This window comes from Cricetulus griseus, chromosome 2 (assembly GCF_003668045.3).
Source record: "Cricetulus griseus strain 17A/GY chromosome 2, alternate assembly CriGri-PICRH-1.0, whole genome shotgun sequence".
Lineage (NCBI taxonomy): Eukaryota > Metazoa > Chordata > Mammalia > Rodentia > Cricetidae > Cricetulus > Cricetulus griseus.
This window is the reverse complement of record NC_048595.1, coordinates 286,392,335-286,418,919: the sequence shown is the minus strand read 5'-3', so window position 1 is coordinate 286,418,919 and position 26,585 is coordinate 286,392,335. Positions and strand designations below refer to the sequence as shown.

Sequence of the window (26,585 nt, the reverse complement as noted above, 5' to 3'; positions counted from 1 at the left end):
TAACTGTAGCTCTTACAGATCGAAGGCTGCCTGGATACAAAGCCCCATCAGCTGGCAGACAGCAAGCAGCAGCAAACCTGATGCACACATACTCTCTAAGAACTCAGCCTCTTGCTGGAGTCCCATAAACACCTGCATTGTGATTTGTGGTATTATTTTTCTTAATTGAAAACCAAAATTGTAATAACATACCATTATTCACCTGACCTTCTAGATTCAAACCAGAATTTTTCCTATTACCACCTTTAAAGAAATTCACGTTTTATTTATTTTGTGTGCCTGGGTTGGTAGGGGGCACACAGGTGCCACAATGCACTTGTGGCAGTCGGAAGACAACTTGCAGGAGTTGATTCTCTGTCTACATTGTGTGGCTCAGTTGGACTGAGCTTGGGTCACCAGGTTAGGCAGCAAGTGCCTTCACCCACTGAGCTGTCCTTGCAGCCTGATACCTTTTAACTTATTAATTGAAGTACACTTTACATTTGTAACATGAAGTCAGCTTAACAGTTGGTCATCTGATGCTTATGAGAGCCCTGCCTTGTAGACAAATTTATACAGAGATTCTGAGGTACAGAAACTATGAAGGTCTTGCAAGGTATGAGGTAAACTCAACCTGAGACTAGAAGGCCAAACATGGGCTGCCGATTTGACTGCTCATGTCACTTCATGCTCTGACTAAAGACAGACCAAATCTGAGAGCATTTCCCATGGCAGGCCTTCACATGAGTCCGAACCATTGCTTCGTGCCCCGGGCTTCAGGGCAGGAGATGCCTCAGCTTCCACAGAGGCCAGCTTTCAGGGCAGCATCTCCTGCTGACAGGCAGAGGCACTGAGGCTCACCCTGGCGGAGTACTTGGCAGGTCAGCTCTGTTCAGTTTCTGTGCTCTTCTCTCAGTAACTGGTGAAAGAATGAAGAGTGTGTCCGGAGAACAAAACATTAAAGAAAGGTCAAATGCAGAGGCAAGCTCATTGGATTCCTTGGTAACGCCAAGTGTGATGACATCAACTGGAGGGGGGTGGGATGAGCAGGCACAACAGGGGCCCCGTCTATCTTGGGGAGTCAGTTTGAGAGATAGTCCTTATTCAAATGACTAAACTATCATACTGAAAATCTGACTGTTTGCTCATCAAAATACATCCTTTTTAAAAGCCTTCAAGCTTGGGGTACAACTCAAAGTATGCATTTGGAAAAGAGCATTGGTGGCAACAGCCAATAATGTGTTTGGATATAATACTGCTCACCCAGGAAGGCAGCATCCTGATGTCTATGTAAAAGTGGGAGGCCCCAAGCCTGACTCAGGAACAACTGCAAACATAAAATGCAGAAGCGCCGCCCACTGAATCTGCTCTAATCCTTGCTTTGATGGGGGTGGGGGTGGCAAATAGAGCAGGCAGTTTATATTTCTCTCACCAGGACAAATTAGTAGAAACAAAACCTAATTTCCCCCTCCTCTTACCCATTCTTGTTCCTCTTCAATATTTTTCCTCTTTCTGAGATTCCTTTCTTTATGTTTGAGAAGCTTACTATTTGGCTGCCTTGTGAGGAAGCGGGTATAGTGACAGATGAAAGAAAGGCTCGCATTCATCGTGTAATTCAGAAGAAGGGGGAAATCGACTGCTGTGCAGTTAAGACCCTAACAACCTTGCAATTTTGTATAGTTGCTTCCCCCACCCGTTCTTTTGAAGAAATCTGCCTTTATTCTGCTAATAACTAACCACAGTTGTAGCAGCATGGATCCGATTAGGAGTTCTTATGATACAAAAGGGACAAGGGGGAAAAAAAAACTGTGAATGGGGTTGCCAATTTGTCCACCTGGACCCCCAGGAGAAAGATTAGTTGAGTGCCTGCCTGCTTCCTTTCTTCCCCATCATCCGGCTCTCTATTGCAGGATGGAGACAGGTGCTGTGGGAGCCAGGTACTCTCTGTCTTTCGTCAAAGTTACAGTGCTCCCTTCCACAGTGCTTGCTTCCACAGTGCTCACTTCCACACTTCCTTGTAACACTCTTCAGTCTGGGTTCCAACACTTTGTGACAATTATGCTTGTGAAAATGAGCAGCTATGAAAATGCCATGCAGGATGGGCTTGCGCTCAGAGCCACTGTACATCCAAGAGCCCATAAACCACAAGAGTATGAATGGGGGGTGTGGCAGGCACAAGAGGCCACGTTTTAACACAACACTCAATCAATAGGCATGGTGACACTGCTCCTGGATAAGTCAGGCAGGAGGGAAAGTTGTACAGTTTGGGATCACTCTAGTCTCAGTAAGGAGACCAACAGATTAAAACACAGTACTGGGGAGACAAACTGGCTCCTCAGGCACAGGCACTTGCCATGCAAGTCTGGTGATCTGAGTTGGAGTTCTTGACTGGGTTAAGATTGGAAGAACCAACTCTGCAAAGTTATCCTCTGACCTCCACACACCTGCCAAGCATGTGTGCTCTGCTACATGCATATACATAATAAAAAATTACTAAAACCCCGGTTTCTGTTCTATTAAGTATAGAATTAACTTTTGTTAAATATCGAGTTAATTTATGGGTAAAATTAACCAAGTTTCTGAAAAACTTAAATTTTTTTTGCATTTGTAACTACACTAATAGTTTAAGATAAAACTTAAAACTTCTGGACACTTGCCATAAAAGTACATTGACTGACAGATTGAGTTAGCTTGTGGTATGTGTGCATGTGTATGCGCATGTGCGGGAGTAAACCAGAGGCTGATTTGTATTTCCTACCTTACTATGTTAGGGTCTCTCACTAAAATTTGGGCACACTGACTCAGCTAAGCCGGTGGGCCAGTCAGCTTCAGGGGTCCACCGGCCTCTGCCTCCACAGTGCTGGAATCACAGGTGTGTGCCACCACATTCAGCTTTTTACATGGGTCCTGGGGTCCAAACTCAGGTTTTCATGTTTAGGGAACAAACATTTGAATGAGCTAGTTATTTGTTTTTGAGGCATGGTAATCTAGACTAGCCTTCAATTTGTAAGGGAACTGAAGTTGAATCCCAAGGGTTGGGATTTCTAGCATGAACTACCATGCCCTGTTTACATGGTGCTGGAGATGGAGCCCAGGGCTTTACTCCTTCTAGGCAAACACTAAACCAACTGAGCTACATTCCCAGCTCCAAAACTACTTATAAAAGGAAAGCGGGAGTTAAAGCATTGTGCTGCTTTGGGAAACTCAACTGCAAGCTACTGACTGAATTTCCAAGACCTCTGGGGTCTACTTAACACCCCATTGCTCACATGTAAAGGTGATAAACATGTCAGTAATGTGTTCTGATGTCCCAGTTCATAGTGTCATGTTTGGTGCTTCAGTCAATGGCTTTTGAAGAGAAGGGAGATGTACAGTGAAACAGGAAATGGGCAACAGTGCTTCCGGGTGGGCGGAGCCATCTAGTACAGGCTGGAAGGCAGCTGTGGGTGGAACAGTGGTTGTGCTCTCGGGGACCCAGCTCTTCAGAACTCTATGAGTTGTGCTCGGGTTACCTGGAGCCTCTGATGTAGGTGACAGTTTGAGGATACATGACAAAGACCAATAGGACACAGAGGACGAGAAGGTACACACTGGGAGCCACAGCCTCATGCAGTCACCATTAATGCTTACTGTAGGTGTCAGCTACTTATTTATCATACACGCTTTCAAAATAGCTTATCTCTTCCAAGTATCTGCAGCATGATACTTATCTGTTGCCAAAGCAGAGATTTAGTCACCAGCTAATATTTCACTACAAATGCTAATCCATCTATGTGAAGGGTCAGAATTAGGCAAGGGCCTTCACACATGAAGGCCTGGCTCACATTGACAAGTTCAGAACTGGGTTTTTAAGCAGAACCAGATCTGTCATAGTTGAGTCTCTTTCAAGGGGGAGGGGGAGAATGATCAAATGATAGGAAAAAATACCAAGGTACAAAGATTACACAAGCACAGGAGGAAAGTGAGCTATGAAATCAACTTTAGGATTTTCTTAGACTTCCCTTTTCAGAATTGGTATTCTTAAATTTGGCCAACATCTATTGGGTGCCCCCTGCTGGCCAGACACAGTTCTCCACCCTCATGTGAAGGGAAGTCGTTCCCTCCCACAACACACACAAAGGAAGGCGAAATCTGTATGGAAGGGGTCAGTAGGGACTTAGTGAAGAGAAAAGGACTTCAGCTGGGTCTTGGGAGATGGATGGAAGATGCCAGGTAAAGGAGTTAGTTCATCACACTTTATTCAGCTTTGTGGGCAAAGATCTTGACCACAGTTATAGTTAGCAGCACAGAAACAGGGAAATCTGTCCTGTGACCATTTCTAAGGGAGAAAACAGAGAAAGGAAGGGAAGGGAGGAAAGAAGAGAAGATAGAGCAACACACTGAGGATTGAGGGTCACCTCTCTCAAAGTGATGCACTTGAGCTTTTTTTTTTTTGTGGAATGGACTCAAAATGAGTTCATAACATAGCTCTAGAAAGGTCAGAAAACAAGCAAACAAAATAAAAAGGAAGCTGGCAATACCCTGCCCCTCAGTGGGCTCTTTATCCCTAAGCTTTGAAGTGAGTGATAACTAACTAATAATCACCTGGAGACTAAACAGAAGGAATGGAAGACCCCATGAGGGACCAGTGATGCCAGCGCCTCTGGGGACTGGCATAGAGAGAGGCTCTGGGTAGTTAGAGCCACAGGCGTCTGAATAGGAAAGTGAGAGTGGGAACCAACAGTCTGTGCGCCCACAAGCCTTGGCAATGCCGATAGGGTAGGCACCTCCGCTCTTCACTTCAAACCCACAGGCACCAGTTTATAATTTGCACTGAAATACAAAACTTGTACCCAGGTTCTTACACCAAGCTTTCTGGGAAAACCAAACCAAACCAAACCAAACCAAACCAAACCAAACCAAACCAAACCAAACCAAACCACCTTCCCCTGAGTGGCTAAGAAGAACCACCACTTCCCTCTCACCCACTTCTCCTTCACCGTCTCTGATGTACACACAGCTACTGCTCTCTCTCTAATTTCTCCATCCCCCAATCTTCTACTGCCCTCCTCACACCCACACCCACACCCACTGTGTACACACCACGACTCCCCTTCCTCAGGATCCTGCCACAGCTTGCAGGCCCTGATTCTGCCCTTGCCCCTTACCAAACAGCCAGAATGAACCCTTAACGCCTAAACTGATCCATGGCAGTGCTACCCGCTCACCTTCTAGTGGTCTCCCATTACACTTAAAACCACAATTCTAATCTTACAAAGTCCCAGACGACAGTCCCCCTTATCCATTGGGGGACACACACCAAAAACTAGCAGATGCTCAAGACTATAGAGGATGCTGAACCGTACATACTGGTATATGTTTTCCTATAAAGGCCTTTGATAAAGTTTTCTCTTTATTAGGCATAGTAAGAGATTAACAATAAAAATGAAGCAAAATAATTATTATAATATGCCTGCCTTATTCACTGAGGCAGGGCCTGTCAATCAAACTTTCTCTGGGGACCCTCTGTATTTGGGTTCTGGGGATCTGAACTCCAGTACAAATGCTTAACTGCTGAGATATTTCCCGGACTAAGAGCACACTCACTTATGCACGTCACATTTTTCTCACACTTCATGAGAACATAGATCTCTACATGCAGGTTCAGTGCCTTTCCCCAGGTTTCTGGAAACAAGTCTGCAGTCTGTGTTGTGGAATGAATGAACCAAGGAGGTGATACACTAAGGAAGGGCATGAGCAGTTGGGCTGGTTGGCCTGTCACAGGACACACCTGACAAGGCTCTGCAAGAGTGCTCCCTGAACCCCCTATGCAGCACTGCATCCTTAGCAAGGTCACAGTCCTGGCACTCCACTATGTGCATTTAAAGCAGTTTGCAAGTACAAACACTGATGTCACTTTCTGTTTGGAAGGGAGAGTGTCAACACTAACAATCCCTGGTTATACCATTTATAAACATGCAGATGTGGGTTATTAGAGATTAATGCGTCTCAGGATTGGTGTCGGCATTCCGTTTGTCTCGCGCCGAAATCAATTCTGCTCTTCATTAGTCAATGACAACCCACATCATCCTGCTATGGAAGAAAAATCAAAGGTGCAAGCGCGTGAATGAGAATAAGTGATGAAACTGATTAGTACCAGACTTAACGGCTATAATCAATCAACACATCACAATACTCCTGGCTTCAGGGTTATCAGAAGATAGGGAAATAGACCTAACGCTCCTTCCACATCAATGACTTACTCCATTTTATAAAAACACTCAGATAGAAAAGCTTAGGAACACCTCAGTTCCAAGTACTGTTCATTTAATCACTATTTCCTAAAATGTAGCAAAGTGGATTCTGACATTTTCTTCTTCTAGGCTTCAACTGGTTCATAAAGCTTTGTACCGCTCTACTCTTGAGTCCTCATTACAGCATGCCAATGGCAGCAGCTTCTCCAGAGAGGCTGTGTGCTGCTGCATGCAGGGTTGCAGCATCGGCAGTCTGCTGAGCTCCAGAAATGGACAAGGTGTCTGACTCCCACTTCAGTGGGCAATGCAATGAAGAAGGACACACAGACACATACCAGAGACGGGGATGAGGATGGCAAAGGGTGACAGTGGCAGGAGCTTAGACAGAATGACGTACTGCTTTAGATAGGAGAGGGTGAAAGTCAGGTGGAAATGACATTTGAGAAGTTCCCAATGTTCACATAGTCCCCAAATATGGAAGGAGAGGAAGAGAGAGGCTTAATTTCAAATGTGTTAGAGGAATGGAAGATCTGTGTCTTTGGAAAATAGAAGCCACACTCATCTCCCAGTCAGGAGAATGCCAGACTGGGTCTAGTTGCAGGTGCCAGAGGGCAACGCGCGCGCGCCAGCGTGTGTGTGTGTGTGTGTGTGTGTGTGTGTGTGTCTGTGTGTGTGTGTGTGTGTGTGTGTGTCTGTGTGTTACAGAGGGACGGGCCTTGGTATGAGCTGTTACAGACTGCTAAGCGGAGGCTGTATGTCACACTTTTCCTAGCCAAGCTCTCCCGGGCTGCACATCACCTCTCAAAAACAAAATCCATTTCCGCTTCCCTCACTGTTGCTCAGCATCATTTGGAAAGGATAGGAAATTACTGCTTTGTTTAACATACAAATACTTTACATTGTAAGGGGGAAAATACTGGCTAAGTTCTCTCCGTTTGCAGAAATGCTGAATTGATGTTTTCTGTGCTGCCACAGATTAGAAACACGGATATATCAATGGCACTTTGTGTTTAATTTTTTTTTCTTTTCCGCTCAGTTTGCCAATAAGCAGCATGCATTCCCCTTGGAACAAGCTGTTGCAGAATTTCTACCTCCAGAGAAGCCAAAAAGGACCATGTGATAGATGTTGCAAAGTGAACCGAGCAAGTAGGAGGCTAGTGCAAACACACAAAACAGTTCTGCTGTCCCTGCAATGCTACGTGTAGCTTCATATTTGCAATCCTGAAAGAAAATTTACCCAGAACCGTTTACACACAGAAATAAACCCGTAATTTACCCTGAGTTTTATTAAAGACAAATTAAACCATGGAAAATGTAGCTCCACAGGATGAGCTTGGCTTGAGCCTTGAAAGATTTAAAAATCTGTGGAGAAAGGATTAAACAAAGAGGAGACACTGGTTCGCACCCTCTTCGGGGTGTTTTATAGACACTAATCTTGACAAACATCAGGGACTATCATTTGTTCTCACCGAAACCCTTCCTGCTCACGCTGGCTCATGACTAACTCCACACTGCCATCCATCTTTCTTGGCCCTGCTTTGGCATCCTTTCTGAATGTATGAACAGAATATCTCCTTGTTTGTATCTGAAGCTCTGGAAGACACTTGGTATCTTGTTGAGGAGGGCTGGGGTTGTTTTAAATATCAGAGAGCAGCCTAGCAACTTGTACCCCCTCCTCCCCCCACCGCCCCCATACCCTTTTTAAAAACATGTGCATTTGTCATCTGAGGGCCAGTTAAATGAACAATTTGCCCTCCAGGAGCTGAACTGACAGAGCTCTGGAATGAGGCCAAATGCTAAGGAAGAGGAGTTCCCAGAGCACAGACCATCTCTGGCCAAGCTTCCTCTGCAAGTTCTATCCTGGGAAGCTTTTGCAAAGCACAGAAACTAGAGGCCTTTGCCAGGCATGGGTGTGTCACCTCCTGGGAAGGGGACAGGTGTGCAGGAGATTTTGTGTGTGTGTGTGTGTGTGTGTGTGTGTGTGTGTGTGTGCGCACGCACATTTGCACCAGCCGCAGAGCGAAGGGGGAGCTTTACTGAAGAGGGAGGAACACACAGAAGGGGAGGGGCAGAGGGCAGCACTTATAGATGAATCAAAGCCTCTCCTTACTAGGCTCTTCTCTCAAGCTCTCTGGACTCTAGCTTGACCTAGCTAACAAAGCCCTCACTCTCATCTGGCCGACCATCAGTCAGAACGGAAAGCGAGCAAGTCACCTCCCTCAGTAAAGCATACAGCAAGGCTTATACAACCAGGAAAAAAAAAAGCCACAAAAACAGAAAGAAAACAAAAACAGGGGGAGGAGGGATTTGGCCTTTGTATTCAATAAAACCCTTGTTTTGCACTCATGGCTAGGAAAATGTACCTTTGATTAATCTTCTGATAATAAAAACCAACACCACACAAAAATGGCCAGAAAGCCATGTCCCTTTGATGAGGCAGTCATGTGAATATCTAACTTTGTGTTTTTTGTCATCTACAGTCAGATAAGAGTGACTTAACTCCACACGCATCAGGCCAGATCTAAAGACCAGAAAGGACCTTGCCCAGGACACCCTGAAGCCCACACCCTTAGACATTCATTAGCAAAATCGAAGAGGAAGCAGGAACCATGCAAACCCTTGGAGCTCCACACACAGCAACATCTTTCAGGCATCAACACCGCCTGCCCACCACCTGCCCTAGCAACCATGCTCTCTGCCTTTAACCTTGGCTGCACTTACAGCCCAAGCAGGAAAAGCTGACAAAAGCCTCCGTATCAAATGTAAGTTGCCAAGGGGTGGGCTGATCTTCGTTTGTGCTTTGTTAGTAATCTGGGAGGGGGCTCTGGAGGCAAGGCCAGAGAAATCGACATACGGGGCTGTCAGGCGTCAGCAGGGCGCTGGCTGGTGCTGACTCGGCTTGGGCAGAGCTGGGGGATCAGGTCCTGCATGTTTTTTTGTGCATCAAACCCTGTCCATTCCAAGTCCTCTCTCCATAAACCCCCATAAGGGACTCCTGAGCTGTAACTTGAGAAACTGCCACATCGAAATGTGACCAAATCTGTCATAAAGACATTAACGGCAAACACTCTGGAATTAACTATAGCCTAACTGAAACCAAACACATGTGCCTCATGAGCAAGGAGGATGAAGGCCCTTCACTCTGGTCTTTAAATACAAATGTATCAGTGACGGAAGGTGAGAGGAAGCAGAAGACCTTCTACTGGCACTAGGGGAAGAATGCCCCACATGCTGGCCTCAACCTTGGGATGCTGCTGGAGCCTCTGCCTTGTAATGATAGGCACCTGCAATGCTGGGCACAGTGAGTGCTGAGGAGGCAATCCGACAGGACATCTCCAGCAGCTTCCTGAGAGTGCATGAAGCTGAGTCTTGGACACTCGGGGTTTGGGCCTTGGACTCTCAGGCTCAATGGGAGTGGCAAGTGGTACAGGAACATGGGGAATCTGAATCAGCACTTGGGACACTTTACCAGGGTGCTGATCTACAGGTGAGGTTCATTAGCTGACAATTTCATCTATCAGGGCAGAAACTGAGAAAAGTGGCTATTCCTCTCCAACAGTCCTAAGCAGGCAGCTCCAGGAGGAATGAGTATGGCATCTGGCTCTGGCTTGCCCAGCTGTGGCTGCACAGCAGCTGAGTGCTTCCCAGTGCACATTGGGAAGGGGGAGACTGGAAGAGCCAGTCCACAGGCAAGGTCAGATAAAACAAGCTGAAGCTGAGGGCAAGAGCAAGCCAGAGGCTGCAACAATGTTCCGGAACCAGGCATGCCCTGGGAAATCATGCCACCTCTACAGGACATAGATACATGGTGTGTAGACGCAGAATCAAGTGCAGGGAGTGTTATGCCAGCCTGGGGTGCACAGCCACCAAACTACAGATGAGAAATGGGGATGGGGATGGAATCAGGATGAATCAGTCTCTAATGGAAGGTAAATTAGCATTTGATTAAAAGTAAATAAATAGAAAACATCAACTCCTATGATCAACTCCAACCTATGTGCAAATTTAAGGTAAATGGGAAAACTCAAGGTGTTGAATACTTCCTAGAGACTAGCTTCACAGTGTAGCCCAACTGAACTCAGACTTGGCATTCCTCTGCCTCAGCCTCAAAAGTACTAGGATTACAAACATGTACTACCACACTGGGTGATAGGTCACACCTTTAAAAGAAGTCTCAGGAAAATAGTGCCATGAAAATTTAATGACCACTATATAAAAACCTTACATTCAGGCTGAGGACTTGGCTCAGTAGAGGAACACTTGCCTAGCTAGCATGTCCAAGCCCTGGGCTTGATTCCCTGAAATCAAAAGACAAACAAACAAAATCTCAAACAAAAAATCCAAACTATGCTTGAAGGTTAGGTATACAGTTCAATGGTAGGCCGGGATTTGTAAGGTCCTGGGTTCAATCCCCAAAATGACCCCCCCCCCAATACACACAAGATTAATTTTCCTAGATTTATGTTCCTAGACTTAGCTGGGAAGTGGAGGAGGGTGTAAGAATAGGCGTGTGGCCTGCATTCATGACCTGGATTACTCTCAAAACTTGGCCGTGTGTAAGTCTCCCATGAGGCGCTCACTTTGAAAGCATGAGAGGTGCAAGACTGAATTGTAGTGGAGAACAGCACTGTGTGGCAGGGTTTGAATCCCTGAAGTGGGGCCGTGAGAGGCCACCGGTGAAGGAGCAGCCTTGGCTGCAGTGTAGTCCCTAGGATATCAGAGATGCCAAAACTGGGATGATCTTAAGGTCAGCAGCAGTGATGGCACAGAGCTAGCCTGAACCTCTGAGACAAACTGTGTCCTGTTGATGGTGGAACCAGAGAAGTGGGATTGCCCAAGTCCTTTGGAGACCAGAGGATCATGAATGAGCCCTAAATGCCAGACACCAAAGTTTTTACACCATTGGAATTTGCTTCTATTTTGGTTTTAACTGTGCTCTGGTCTTTCCCTCTTAGAACAACAAATAATTAACCTGTTTTTGATTTTACAGAACACTCAGCTAAGAGACTGAATTTTAAAACAAACCTCGGACTTTTAAACCTTATTTTGTATTCTGATATTAACATGATATCTTGGGAACAAACAAGTAAGGAAAGGATTATGGTTTAATAATGATGCATTTCTGTATCAATCTGATAAGGGATCAACATGTGATAGCTATTCTTGGTTGTCAACCTGATGCACATAGGAAAAAGAAGCTAAGATGAGGAACTGCTTCTGTCATACCGAGATGTGGCCACATCTGTAAGGCACTGATTGCAAACTGACATAGGAGAGTCCAGCCCACTGTGGGTGTTACCATCCTGAGGTAGGTGGGCCTAGGCTGTAAAATAAAGGTAGCTGAATATAAGCCAGGGAGTAAGTCAATAGGCAGCAATTCTCCATGGTTTCTGCTTCAAACCTTGAGTTACTGCCTTGGATTCCCTTGCCTCTCTACCTGTAAGATGAATCTAACCCTCTCCTCCCCAAGTTTCCTTTCCTTCTTTGGTGTGGGGGTGGTGACATGGTGCTTATTCTAGCAACATAAGAAAGCTAGAGCAGAGGGTTCAATCACAAGCATCCAGGATGCACTTGGGCAGTGCTGGATGACGGAAGTGAAGAAGTAGAACTCGGCTGCCAGGCCCACTGCAATGCTCTGGACAAGGCTCACCAGACTAATCCATGTCTCAGCTTGGGGGGGGACAGACATTACTGTGATTATCTGTCCTGTGTCACAGTCCAGTAGATTTGTACAGGAACCATATGAGATGTGGTATGTTACCATTGGAGAAACTGAGGCCCAGAGGCACTTAAGACATAGCTCCAGGAAGTGAGTTCACTATTTCACAAGGAGAGATCATGACAAATGCTAAATTTGCTCACCAGAATTTCTAGGAGGCTATTCCAGTTGGAAAAAACACCAAGAAATGGTGTGTGTGTGTCACACTTTACACAATACTATACTGTGTGTTTTTGCAAGAGGTACAGATCATTAAGAAAGGACTTTGAAAGTATACCACCAAAAAAGGGAGAGCTTCTGCTGCCTGGCCTCAGCACTAAATGCCACTTGATGGTCTGATCAAACATAGCACAGCACCTGGTGACAGTGGAGTCAGCCCGGAAGAGCACAGTGAACTCCAACTTCAACTGCATCACCTAGTAAGTTATGGCACAATCATAAAAACAAACATTTAATTTTTTTACAGAGTGTGGCTGAGGAGACCGTGTTTTCTGATTTGCCTAGGACCTTCCTGATTTTAAGAGCTGCTGTACTGTGGCTATTAACATCCCTCAAGTAGGATGAAATATTACAGTCATCGTCAGTAAGGTAAGTTTCCATAAAAAATGTAGTAAATAAAAATAGTAAGATAAATGTGAAAAATGTAACAAATAGAATTCTTGTAAAAAGTGACAAAATGTATAGAGAACATTTGAGGAAATGGTGGTGGGATAAGGTAATGAGCAGGCAGGTAGATGCAGTTATCCTAACATGCCAGCTCTTTGGATTAATTTCATAATTATGCTGCATAAATATCACACTGCCCATTTATACACAATATTCTATGTATAACTGTTATTTATAAATATCACACAATACAAATTTTATAAAACATGAAAGGAATAAAATGTAAACTACGTAAAATTATAACCCATGACTTTGGGGGAGAATATGATTAATTATCAACAAGTTTACTAGCTGTTCAATTCTCATTTTAATAGGTTAGTGGAAAGTGCTCTCTGGAAACTACCGGTATCACCTTAGCAAAAGTTACATGTCAAAAAATGACATATTGTTCTGTGATGATGGAAAGCTAGTTACTAGGTGGGTTTGAATCACTGGTACAATACCAGAAAGGTGGATGTGGTTAAAGCAATTAAGAACCCAAGAAAACATAGACACATAGACACACACACACACACACACACACACACACACACACACACACACACACACACATACACACACACACTACAGATGTCAAGTGAAAGAGTTATCGAGAACACAAACTCTATCATAAAGAAGGTGTGAGCTTGTATCAGCCTGGCACTTTGGACTGCAGTTAGCACCAACCAGTGTATGACTGTGATCAGACATGGAGAAACATCAACTCCAAAAACACCTTAGACAATAATGGCCATATTATATCCACCAAACAGAGCCAGACACATGGCCGACACTGGTCAGCAATGCCATGTCAGCACACTAACTGAGGGAGTATCTTCACCGTACAGCCGAAGACAGCAGACAGAGAAGGTTTTTATTTATGACAAACTGAACGTTTCAAAGCAGTTGGTCAGTCTTCAGCCGTATCACACATCTCATCAGAAAGTAGTTGGTCATTTGTTGAGACTATTTAGAAACTGGGACAATAGTATGTTTGGTGGGAAATGCAATTACATCCCTAATATGCAATCATATCCATGTCTTAAAGGACTGAAACAGAGTAAATAGGAAGGCAAAATGTGAGGGCTGCTGCTGAGACGGGGGGGGGGGGGTGAGGAGGACGGGACACTACAATGGACAGACCTTGATGGGGATCACAGATGATTAAGGATGACAGTACCTGGAATACTTGCAGGGGAAATCGGACCAGACCGTGATTGGTTGCTTCCCACAGGAGAGCCAACAGGAGAAGGTGACGGCCCCCCAGGGATGCTGGAGAGATGGGGTGATGCGTGTGGGGAGAAAGGAGACTGAGCCGGGTTGCTTTGATCCCCCTGGCTGCTCGTGGAGCCGGATGCACTGACTGCAGAACTCAGAGTTGCTTCCGTTCCTGTGGGGAGGTCGTCGATGGAACCAGACAGGTCCTGAGGAAGAGAGAAGGCAGGTGTTCACACACTTGGAGCACGAAGCAAACAAAGTATGATTTGAAAGTGGCAGTGCCACTCCTTCAGAGAGACTGCAAGGCCAAGATTTGGAGTGACTGCTTCTCACTGACTCTAGTGAACTCACACAGAAGGCCTGGCATCACTTCAAAGGTGAGGCGAACTGCATCTCACACTCACAAGCTACCCTTGAAGGTTTCCAATCTGCCACCAGCACCCAGCTGTAGGCCTGTTCAAAATGCTGTCTCAGGCAGCTCTGTAGAGCAAGTTACCACAAGAATGAAGACTTCAATCAACTGAGCAACTACAGGCTTTAAATTTCATATAGAAATTTAAAGCAGGGATACTATTATCTAAAACTGGTCAAAATTCTCACTGAACTTTGTGGTGACAAACTCTTCCATTTTAAGCATTATAATAAAACAGTATTATTTGCATTTTAATATATTATGAAATACAATCCTATTGACATCATATGGTCAGAAATGAGTTCTAATGTTACACAGTATGCCCTTATCCAACACTTCTGCATGTTAATATCATCTAATTTGACTGTAACACTCTCAGAGGGAGTTACTAAAGCCTCCACGTGGAAGATTCGCAGAGTCTAGTGTGATGTAATAAACTCTTTAGGGTACCTAAAGAAAAGCAGGTAAGATGAGAGAGACGACACTGATGGTAAAGAAAACAGTGGCTGTGTTCCCAGGCCTTGGCGGGTGGCCACTGTCACCAGAAGCCCAGAAACTAGACACAGGGCCTGCTGATGTGATGGTGCTCCTAGGTGGTCAGCTCAGTATGGTCCATCAAGACAGGAAGCCAGACGGAGGGAGTGGAAGCACCTACGCTACAGTATAAAACACCGGAAGTGCTGCTCTGAACAGCTCCATTCAGTTCCATCCATGCTAAGCTGTGCGTACTACAGGGCCTTCTCCATCGAGAGCTCTCTAGACTGATGCAGGAAGACCTTCAGGCTCAGAAGAAATGCTGCTCAGAAGGCAGCTGACAAACCCAGGACGAGACCCCAGGCCCTGGACACGGAGCTATGCCAGGAACTTCCCTTTTAGGACGATGTTACCAAAGATAAAAATAATACATAAACTATAGCTGATCAGTCCCACAAAACATGGTGTGTACATTAAAAAGTCTTATGACAAGAATAACATTGATTTAAATAAAATAAAAGGTAATCTTATAAAGTCAAATAATTCTGCTTATGAAAAACAACACGATGATTGAAAATATCTAACCTTTGGAAAAGGTATTATCAAATCTCTCAAATAAGATGAGGTAAATTGAATCTGATTTTTTCGGAATTCAGAGATAAAACAAACATTTTTGCTCTAGGCACATGGCATACGTGATTTTGCACACACTCAGCTAGTAAAACTTCCCATTTAAACTTGATTACTGGCTAGCTCAGTGATAGTCCCACTTAGATCTTATAAATTAGATATGGCTTTCAGAGCCAGGCAGGAATAGAGGAAGGTTATTAATCCAGTAACATGCCATACGCAACTCAGAAATAAACCACCTTCTGGCAAGCAACACAACAGCACAGCTCCACCCGCAAATTTAGGCGGACATGTTCAAAGAGAAAGGGGTGATTTTTCCTCTACCCCAGGCTTCCTGCTCGCTGATTTTGAGAACTGGGTGGGATGGATCTGGGGGACAGTGGTAGGTATCCTAGCTGAGCTTTTCAGTGTTTTTTCTGGGAGCCATTTCCTTCCCAATCCATGTAACCAACTCAACAACTGGCAAAACGATGGCAATCAATGACCTGTGGGTTAAATAAAGGCAAGGTACTTATGCTCTGCCCACAAGCTTCCCACATGGTGAAGTGCAAAACAACACAACAACAACAACAACAGTATTTGTTAACAGACTGGAAATACATGAAACTCAAAAACTCAAACGGTGGCCTCCCTGTATTTCCTTAGAACAAGACACACCCAGTCATAGGCACTGCCTATGAACTCTGTGGCAACCACTGAGCAGACAGCTGGGGCAGACCATGTGACAAAGGATGTTTGCCACTGACTTCTGACAAAAGACTCAGGTATGGGTGCTGGGCAGGCCTTAGGTGAACCACACCAAGACCTCACTGCATGCAATAGCTCGTGCAGACTTTACCAGGAACAGTAAGTACCACAGCTTCTTGTAAGTCCTGACTGAGCGATGCAGGTTGTGGTGGGAATGAATAATCTCAACACTGAACAAAGAAACATAAACAAAGCGAAGGTAGCTGTGTGAGTCCTAGAACTAGAGGTCTGGCCAAATCACTAGCCAGAATGGCTTTGGGTTTTTTTTGTTTTTGTTTTTTTTTTTTTCCTCCTTTAATAGGAGTGGTGATGGTGTCTCACCCCATTCAACTAAGCTCCATTCACAATTGGCTAATCTGCCCAAAGGGAGGGAAGGGCTTGTCTAACTAACTTTGATCAGGAAAAAACAAAACACAAACCAAAAAAGCCCCAAAATAAAAAACATTTCCCACAGTTTACTAGTTTTCTCTTAAAAAAGCAAAACGAGAAAACAAAGCCTCTATTGGGACAGCAGGCGAGGTGCTTGTGAACAAACACAGTAGAAGGAGAGTGGTGACTGCTGCACGTGGCTGCTGACCACCACAAGCCAGGTGCTTCCTCAACACTAGCAAGAAGGGTGGGAGGGAGCGAACCTCCCATGGTAAGTCAGTCAGTAACTAGGAAGACAATCATTCTCTGCTGCACACCGAACAGAGTTAAACAGACACAACGTAAATTCAGGGTTCAATTGTAGTTAAATAATTTTATGCAAATCTTCCTTCATAAAGCCTGAAATGTTACTCATAAATTTTTTAATTCTCTGCATGACCTACAAATTTCTTCCCCATCCTCCCTTAAAAATCCACATTACTGCTGAAAAAAGAGTGAGGACGGGTGTCGAGAGAGTGCCATTCAAGCTGCAGCAGCATCAAAAACATTTCTGTTATTCAACAGGCTGATCAAGGAAACACCAAGAGGAAAATATCAAACCGGTGGCTTCCTTCGCGTTCACATGTCATCAGAATTTCAGTGCTGACTAGACCCTGGTGCAACAGAAGAGCAATAAAAAGATATAATTTTTATATTACCAATATACCCCTCTCGGAACTTTTATATGTAAATGATACAGAAAGACTCCCGTCTTGCAGATATACTTATGGTATCCATACGCAGAGCTATCTTAAAGCCACTAATGAAGGAAGTTCGGCAGTGGTCTAAGCATACAGCCTCGTTAACACAGAAGCCCGTCACTAACACTCCCCTGGAGGACAATTAGTCAGCAGGGCACCGGCTCCTTCTTCTGTAAGTACCATCAGGTCCATGATGCCTGCAAAGGCACAAGCTGCCTGGCATCTCCTCACAGCCAAGGCACCTTCAAGCTGCAGTGCTTGCTGGAGAACTGGCAGGTCAGGTTAGGCGACAGCAGCAAGGGCCCCTGGGAGTCCTTATCCCACAGCATTCCTTAGGCCCCTCTTTCCCCATGGAGGGAAGGGTAAGGCAACGATTTCCTGTGCTCTCGCCTAGTAAAGTTACTGCTTTGCCATCATAATTTGATGTGGTGAGATCCAGCGATCGAATTGGCTGTTCTTTGTTTAATGCTACCCACAATACCAAATATTTTTCAATGTAACAAAATTAATGTGAGCTCACTATCAATGGTCTGCTTATTCTTAAAAGTCCCTATCTTGAACATCACACACACACACACAAAACCCCGAAACACTTGCTTTACTTTTAAAACCATTTCAGGAAGGCCTCTGCACAGACTTTATTTACCACTGTAACCTTACACCCCTCAGCCCTCTCTGTCCAAGTAAGAAATCTCAAATTAATTCAAGGGACTAGGCAAAGAATGAAGTGCTACAGAGTGCCACAGGAGTCTTATCTTACTTGTACAAGAAAAACAATTGGATTACCACAGCACAACAAGGTTCCTGATTGCTCATGCAGACACAGGCCTAGGGACGGCAGTAACAGAAGGAAAGCACATGGAAAAATTCCATGAAGATGGTACTTTAAAAGAGCTACATGTAGTTTGGCTTTGTTGGCACACGCCTTTAATCCCAGCACTAGGAGGCAGAGGTAGGCGGATGTCTGTGAGTTTGAGGTCAGCCTGGTCTACAGAGAGAGTTCCAGGACAGCCTCCAAAGCAATACAGAGAAACCCTGTCTCAACAAACAAACAAACAAACAAACAAAAAACCAACACAAAATAGCTACATGTAAACAGAAAACAAGGAACACTATGTATGAGTTCTCTAATGTCTGTACATGGCACATGAACCTCCCTGAAATACTCATGTTGACATTTATAAGTCACCAGAGTGAAGTATCTTTGCTTTGATGGTAAGGTGTTCAGTCCTAGCACGTGCCAGCCCAGGGTAAGTTCAGTCAATACTGGAGATGTCACTGATCCAGGGACCTGGGAATAAGCTCGGAAATTGTAGTCCCTTGCTTAATTAAATAAGTGGGTTTTCAAAAAGCCAATGAACTTCTCAACATTCCAAACCGCAGCTCTCAGCACAATTAACTGCTGGTGGGGATCAGCCCAGCCCTGATGGTGAGCTGTCCCACACTGCATACATCTGGGCATCCCCTGCTTGGGCACACCCCCTGAGAAAGGGGATAAACAGAGTTAGGAACCGAGAGGATATTTCAGCCAATGCAACAGGCACAGGCCTCATTTTAGGGTTTAATAGGACACAGCTAATGACTTCTCACTGTGGCTTCCCAGAGGCTTAGGGCATGGGTTACAATACCAGTTCACAACTCTGCAAAATTCTCAGTGATGCTCAGAAGCAGGAAAACCTTCACACACACACACACACACACACACACACACACACAGAGAGAGAGAGAGAGAGAGAGAGAGAGAGAGAGAGAGAGAGAGAGAGACACTCACACCCAAAACACACAGAAATACAAACTCTCACACACTGAGAAACACTCACACATATACACAGAGAAACACTCACACCCAGACACACACACACACCCAGACACACACACACACACACACCTAGACACACTCTCTCTCTCTCTCTCTCTCTCTCTCTCTCTCTCTCTCTCACACACACACACACACACACACACACACACACACACACACACACAGAAGCAGACACATACGCACACATACACTACACACAACCTTCAACTAGACCCTAACTTATCAATACTGACTCATGCCAGGCATGGGGCAAAGACAGGAGGGCAAATTAAACTGAATTCATAAGCACCACAGTGGCAAACACTACCCGGCATAGTCTAGCACATGCACACAGTTCTAAATATTTACCACAAAGATTTTCCCGAAAACTACTAACCCAGCTATTACATTTTATGAATGAATTCTCAGCCTTACTCCTAAACAGCACCCGAAGGGTCAAGGGTCAAGCCTCGTTAGCATCTCAGCCCTTTTGGAATGGGCCATCAAACATCACACCTTCCCAGATTACTTGGTACTCTAATTTCAAGTATTTGATATAAATGTACCTTGAAGTTGATAATAAGGTTGAGCTAATGATTTGACACAGAAAATAAAAAAAGAAAAACCTATCAGTGACTTAATTCCCATGACTTTCCTAGGTTCTCAACACAAACCCATATTGCAAGCTGTCTTCTCAAGTCCCTGCTGCTTGTTTGTTGACAGCAAATGAGGTTTTGGTTTTTTTTGTTTTTTGGTTTTTTTTTTAAAGCTTAGAGTTCCAGTCTAAATGTGAAATGAAGGACATCAGGAGACCGCCCACAGAGCAAACCCTAAGCACTGATCTTAAAATCAGTGAGACCTTAAAATCATCCTCCTTCCAATTTACATGTCTCAATTTTTCTTTAACACGTCCAAATATGCACCTCTCCGTCCAGGGTGGAACAACACATACAGAACACAGCCAATTGATGTGTGAGGTCAGCTGAGGAAAATACTCGACACCATGGATAACAAGAGCATACCTCATAGCCAAGAGAACTATACAGAAAATGTGGGTCAGAACCCACACCGAGGCAGATAGCCAAGAGCCCCTCTTTGGGAAATAACTTGGCCCAGACTCATTTGCAGTTCTACTCAAGCAATGACTGCACTGTGGGCAACTCTCACTTTAAGGGAGGTTTCCAGGGTAATGACAGAAGCAGAAGCCAGGCTTAAGCATACTGTTACAGACATTGTAACAGTTGTGTCTTCTTTAAAAAAAAAAAAAAAAAAAAAAAAAAAAAAAAACTCAGGAAAGTAGGGGGGGTGGTGTTTTGGAAAGAAAGGGGGTATTGTAAGAGGGGGATAAGATACGCTAATGGGGAAGGTTATGATCAAAGTATATTATATGTGTTAATTTATAAAAGAATAAATAAAGTATCAACACAAAGTAACGCTGTTGCTAAATGTTTTGGGGTGAAAATTCCGCCCCCCTCTGTGTGTGTGTGTGTGTGATATGTTTATACCTGCTTGTGAGCAGGTGTATGTGCAGTTGCAGTTGCATGTAGAGGCCTGTGGTCAGCAGCAGGCATCCTCCTCCATCATGGTTTATTTATCAAGATGGGGTCTTTCACTCACCCTGAAGCTCACCAGTTCCTACTGTCTCCACAGTGCCTTTTTTTTTTTTTTTAATATGGGTGTAGGGGACCTGAATGCAGGTTTTTATGGTTGCCCAGTGCTTCACTAACTGCGCCATCTCCCCAGCCTCAGGAGAACATTCCTAATGTGAAACATGTTGTCACCACAGATTCAGGGAGTGGGCAACATACCATGAAAAATGTGACGTGTAAAGGGGATGTTTCTCACTGCATGTGCCTTTTCCGGGGGTGGGGAAGTCACAAAAATACTCCCAGTTTTGAACTCCTCCTGAGGGATTATCTGCCCTTACATGACTAATAGCCATCCCCAGATGTGCTGGCTACCAAGAGCATACAGGCAGGCCTTTTAAACACAAGACACACAGCCCTGAATTGAGTGAACTCGGTAAAGGAGTTCATAACTTTGGTCATATGAACTTTGGAATTAACCTGCATCTGGAAGTAACCCTACCCTTTGTTGAAGTGCCTGGGAACAGCCTTGTAAATAGTTCTAAATGTTAGCAATGACTCAACCCTATTGCCATGGTTTGGCACCTGGGATATTACAGTTATTTCCTCACCAGTGTATTGTTTGACAAACTTCTTGTTCTGCCACTCAAATAGTCTTCACCAGTTCCTCATCTAACAGGGGTAGGACCTTTCAATCAAGGCCTAAGCTGGCACTGAAAAACTAAAGTGCATGTGTGGCCAACTGCAGCCCTTTAACTACTACGAAAGTGGCGGTGCTTTCAATACCAAGTATAGGCAACGAGAACAAAGCTGTGTGATAAAATGCCAAACGGCAGAGGCAGACCTGCAGCACACACTGTATGCCAGGCTGTAGCTGTTTGAGAAGGGATGATTCAAGAGGGCAGCATGCACACATGCACCCTGTAGATGTCAGTGAGTGTGGATTTATACACTTACAACTCCCGTCACCAAGGCTCAATACGAGGAGACAATTATGGCAAGAAGCATCGAGCTTTCTGGAGGAGGGGTAAGGTGGTATCTACTGCAGCAAACACAGTGGCCCAAGGGACATTTCTTTGGGTGCATTGTAAGAGGCAGGCAGGCCAGAGACAGACGGGGAGGGCTGAAGTAGATGGGGTGGGGCGAGGATGGGGGACAGCTGGAGAATGACTCTCATAGGCTCTGTTACCTCAGAAGATAGAGATTTATGGTCTTAGAAACTAGGGAGCTAAGAGAGAAGCCCCGAAAGTGGTTTTAAAATGCATATATTCTTAGAGAAGATAGAAAGGATGGAATGGGGGTGCCCAACACGGAATCTTAAAAACTAAAAACTTCAGGTAACATTGAAGAACAAATTTGCAATTTTTCCAAATCAACATTTTAAAAATGTACAAAATTAAACTTATATGCAAACAGTAAGAGATTAGAGGTTGAAGTGATGGCAGCTTGGTTAAAAAGCTGGGTCCTCTCTATTGTGGTGATTCCGTGTGTGTACACAGCTATATGAATCAATGTATAAAATGAGCCCAACGTCTCAGAACATCAGGAGGTATCCTACAGCCAGCTATGAGTAACACACACCTTTAACATTCTATATTCTACTCGGAAGCCAATGGTGATTCTGGGGTCACCTGGTTCTAACAGGGAGGCACCCACTGAAGCAGAGCACGGCTCTAGAATATGGTGTTTTATAAATATCACCACCGGGTATGGAACTATAAATATTAATGACCCATGTGTTCTGAGAGGAAATTGACAAACTAACAAGGTCTGTAAATATATAAGATTTAGACTCTGTCTCCTGATTCCTGTTTTTATCACTGAACACATCTATAAATTTTTAGGACAGAAAAGCCATCAATACCACCTTTTGCATCTCTCAAGGTACAAAACGTCACTGTTTATCTTAGAAGTTCAATGCTAAGCATGCAAAAACTCTAAAAATAACACTTAAAAACAAAAAGGCATGAACCCCCAGGAGACATTTATTTCTTCAAAGTGTAGCAGAGAAATTCTTTAAAACAGCAAGATCCGTAGAAACTGCAAATAAATTAGCAACTTAAGAAAACAAGGACTGGGAAACACAAAACTCACAACTATAGTGAGTCCATGTGGAATACAGAGAAGTTTTGTTAGTAGAAAACACTAAAACTTGGTTGTCTAGGTATTTTTGCTATTAACTTGAACCACACGGATATATGTTTGCTTTATAGCCTTCCCAGGACTTTAAAAGCCTGTTTGTTTTGAAAGTAATTTGGCCTATGCATGCCACACCAGTACTGGGGAGGACGTGTTCCTGCACACCCTGACCAGGCTTCTCTTGGCTTTACACCTTCCACAGTCAATACTGGGGGGCTTCCTGCACACTGACCAGGTCTCTGTTGGCTTTTACACCTTTGCACAAGCCACTGCTCCAACAGTGATGCTACAAGAGAACTGCAGACTTGGCTCCTTCCATTTTAGTCTTCTCTCCATTCCAAGGTCCAATCCAGAAAAGCCCTTGCTATGATTTTTCCGCATCTCCAAAGCACCCAGTTTTCTGAGTCTTTCTGTGAGACTCACATCTCATTGGGTATTTTTTGGAATGTTCTTTAATTGGTTGTTTCCTCATGATAAACCCAGGATTGCTGATTTTGAGTAAAAATACAACAGAAGAGACACACCTTTCACATCTTATCTCAACAGGAAGGACATCAAGAGGAAGAGACTTCTTGGGAATAATCCTGTGGTCCAGGGCTTTCCAGGGTTAAGTGGCCATTGTTCTGTCCTACCTTACTCATGGGGAGAGGAAGCAGGTCCAGTCCACACACAAGGGAGGAAAACCACAAGGCCTGTGGCTTCTGCTGCCACCACAAAGGAATGAACACTTGGAGGGGACACTTGGAGGGGTGATTCTGATGTTACACAGTGTCTTCTTTCTCCTTCCAGCTTTGTCTGCTAATTTTCACATCTCTCCATGGATTTTTGCCTGCAGCAGTTACTACCACAGGCTGTTACTTGTGTGGTGTGCTGTGGTGTGTGTGTGTGTGTGTGTGTGTGTGTGTGTGTGTGTGTGTGTGTGTGTGTATGGTGTGGTGTGTGTTTGCACATGTGGAGTTTGCACATGTGGAGACCAGAGGTTGACTTCAGTGTCACTCTTGGTTGTGAAAGCTCACTGATTGGGATGGACAGTTGGCCAGTGAGCTTCAGGGATCCTGTGTCTGATTCTCCAGTCCAAGAATTACGGGCACTGTAGTTGGCATTTACATGGTGTTGGAGATCTGAACTCAGGTCCTTGTGGAGTGAGTGCTTCACCAACTCCGCCATCTCCCCAGACTTGTTACTGTGGAGTGTAAGGACAAACTGTCCTTCTTCCATTCATTTTTAAATGGCCAAGACAATCACTTCTCACACACCTGATGCATCATGTGCAATATGACTTCTTTTATACAGCAATTAGGGTACATTTATCAACATTAAATGGCAGTGATGCCATAAATGGAGATGCCATGATTATAAAACACTGGCGGGGGATAAACCTCCTCTATTCTCTTGCATACATAGGGTAGGAAGGCCAATTAGTATAACCAATATGGACAACCATTTGTCAGCAATTCAAGCTAAAAGTGCATCTTTACATATCTCGGAAATCCATTCCTAAATTTACATTGCCCTCTCCATAGATGTCTAGAGGCGGAGTGACTGCTTCTGTGTGACAACACATGCTGGAAAAGCCTAACTTCCTAATAACATAAAAGATATCTATTGGGAATACTATACAGCACTGAAAGGGAATGAGCTAGAGCTAGGAAAATACAAACACAAATGTCCCAATACTGACTACAACAAAGCAACACTACTCTCTGTCACTTGAACAGGGAGGAGGGGGAGGGAGCAGTCACCAACATGAGAGTAGACACCAAATATGTTTAGCAGTAGCAAAACTAAAAGTGAAATGCCCCAAGCTTATTTATTTGTGTTTTAACACTACTTCCAGTTATTTAATTTGTACTTGTTTTTAAAAGTAGTTTAAATTAAAATGTAATTACAGTACTTCTTTTCCTTTCTCCCTCCAACCCTCCCATGTTCAACCAACCCTCAAACTAACAGCTTCTTTTTTAAAAAAAAAAATTATTATTACATACTCCTAATTGGTTATGCAATACAAAATGGTCAGCCCTAAACCATATACACTCCAACAACAACAACAACAACAAATGACTCAAATACAGTTTTACGCAATTAGCCTAATTAGGTCACAGACAGAAAGGATTTATGGAGACCTTTTCTGTTTCAAAATGAGGTTCAAGACATGTGGTAGTCTAAAAGTCCAACTTACAATATGGATTTTTCTTTTTTTTTTTATGATTTACAGGCTCAGTTAGATAAGAGGTTTCCAAAAACGAATTATTTTCCATTTTCTTACAAGGCCAGCCAGTCACTTAGCATCTCAACGGCTAGCATTCAAGTATACTTTTACATAGCAATTTTTCCTAAGAGCATAGAACCACTTTATATTACTTCAGAAACCCCTTGAGAAGAGGTGGTCATAAACCTATTCAGGTTTGCAGACAGAAATTTGCAGTATTAGTAATCATAACTGTAATGATGATGATGACAATAATACTGCCAACAGAGGCCTCAGTGTGAGTTTGCCCCACACCACACCCACTTCTGGGCCACCTCAGTGGCTGCTTGGAGTATGGCCCCACATATTGGAACAGAATACAGAGATTCTCCAGGGGTGGGGGCTGCTGCCTGTCACATTGACTAATGTCTCTGGGAATCACCTATGTTCAAGCTAAATTGTATTTTATTTCAGGCACCATTATCAGTGCATGGAAGGGATGAGGAGCCTCCCTACAACTGCCTCCTCTTGCCTCATTACCTAAGTCAGCTTCTGGAGAGCTCTGGTGAGATGCCCACTTTTCTTGTGATCACTAGTCCTTTTCTGGGACCTGGAGTTGGTCACAAGAAAACTTGGGCACTAGAAGGAGATGGCTGTCTTCAAACTGGCTCCTCTCAACTGCATGCAAACACAGAATGTGGGCAGATAGCCTGTAGGCCACCATACCCAGTCTGGCTACAGTATGATGATCTCACAGTGTTGCCAGAGGAGTTAAGTACAAGGTATAGACAATGCAGCACACAGTGTGGTGTCTGGCACCAGAAGAAGGGCTCATCTCATGTCCTCCACAATGTAGGTTTTACAGGGACAGCATGGCGGGGAGTTCTTCAGGCAGGATTCTGCAGCAAGGGCAGTAAGAACTTACATCTGGGCACTGCCATTTCCTCAGCTAACATTGGAAAATTTTCAGCCAGGTGGTGGTGGCACACACCTTTAATCCCAGCACCAGGGAGGAAGGTGGATCTCAATGAGTTCAAGGTCAGCCTGCTCTACAAATGAATTCCAGGACAGCCAAGAAAACACAGAGAAACCCTATCTTGAAAAACTAAACAGAATATTGGAAACATTTCTTAACGTAACTGAGCCTCAGTTTCACCTTCCAAACAGCGGAGGAAATACTACTTCTGCATTAGTGAAGACCAACTAAACTATAAATACAGAGCAGTAAGCACACAAGTGCTGGGTAACCAGCTGCTGGGCATAATATACATGTACACATTTGCAACCAAAATTCAGAGTTGTTAACTACCCTTTCATAACATTTAAGTTTAATGTAAAATGCATCAGGTATAAGGTGTAGCACCAGTAACAATGAGGAAATAATACTGATGCCAAGGTGAAGATGAGACATGAGTAAAAAACGCTAAAGCCCTCAACTGTGAGATGGGACAAGCATGGCTTCCTTTCATTCCTTCGAAACATCTACCACACAACTTTATGTTCATGTGGCAGAGCACAGAGACGGTGAATGGGGAGTATTCTTTGGCACACCAGAGGAGGAGGAAGGCCTGGGTCAGGACACTTGGTTGAACCTTGGCTGCACCACTTCCCAGTGGGTGACACCCAGGCTTGTTTCCTCATCTGTCTATAAAACTGGCCTATGCCTCAGAGACTGAGAGAACTATGTGGCAGGAATGATTCCTTGAAT

The 26,585-nt window shown here is 44.2% G+C and overlaps 1 protein-coding gene across 1 annotated transcript in view; it reads right to left on the bottom strand.

Annotated features, from left to right (window-relative positions):
- Arid1b (AT-rich interaction domain 1B) overlaps window positions 1-26,585 on the bottom strand; it is a 354,347-nt gene that overhangs the window by 86,952 nt on the left and 240,810 nt on the right. Inside the window, 1 exon segment of the mRNA XM_027401057.2 lies at window positions 13,757-14,000. Within this exon segment, the coding sequence (XP_027256858.1) occupies window positions 13,757-14,000 (244 nt within the window).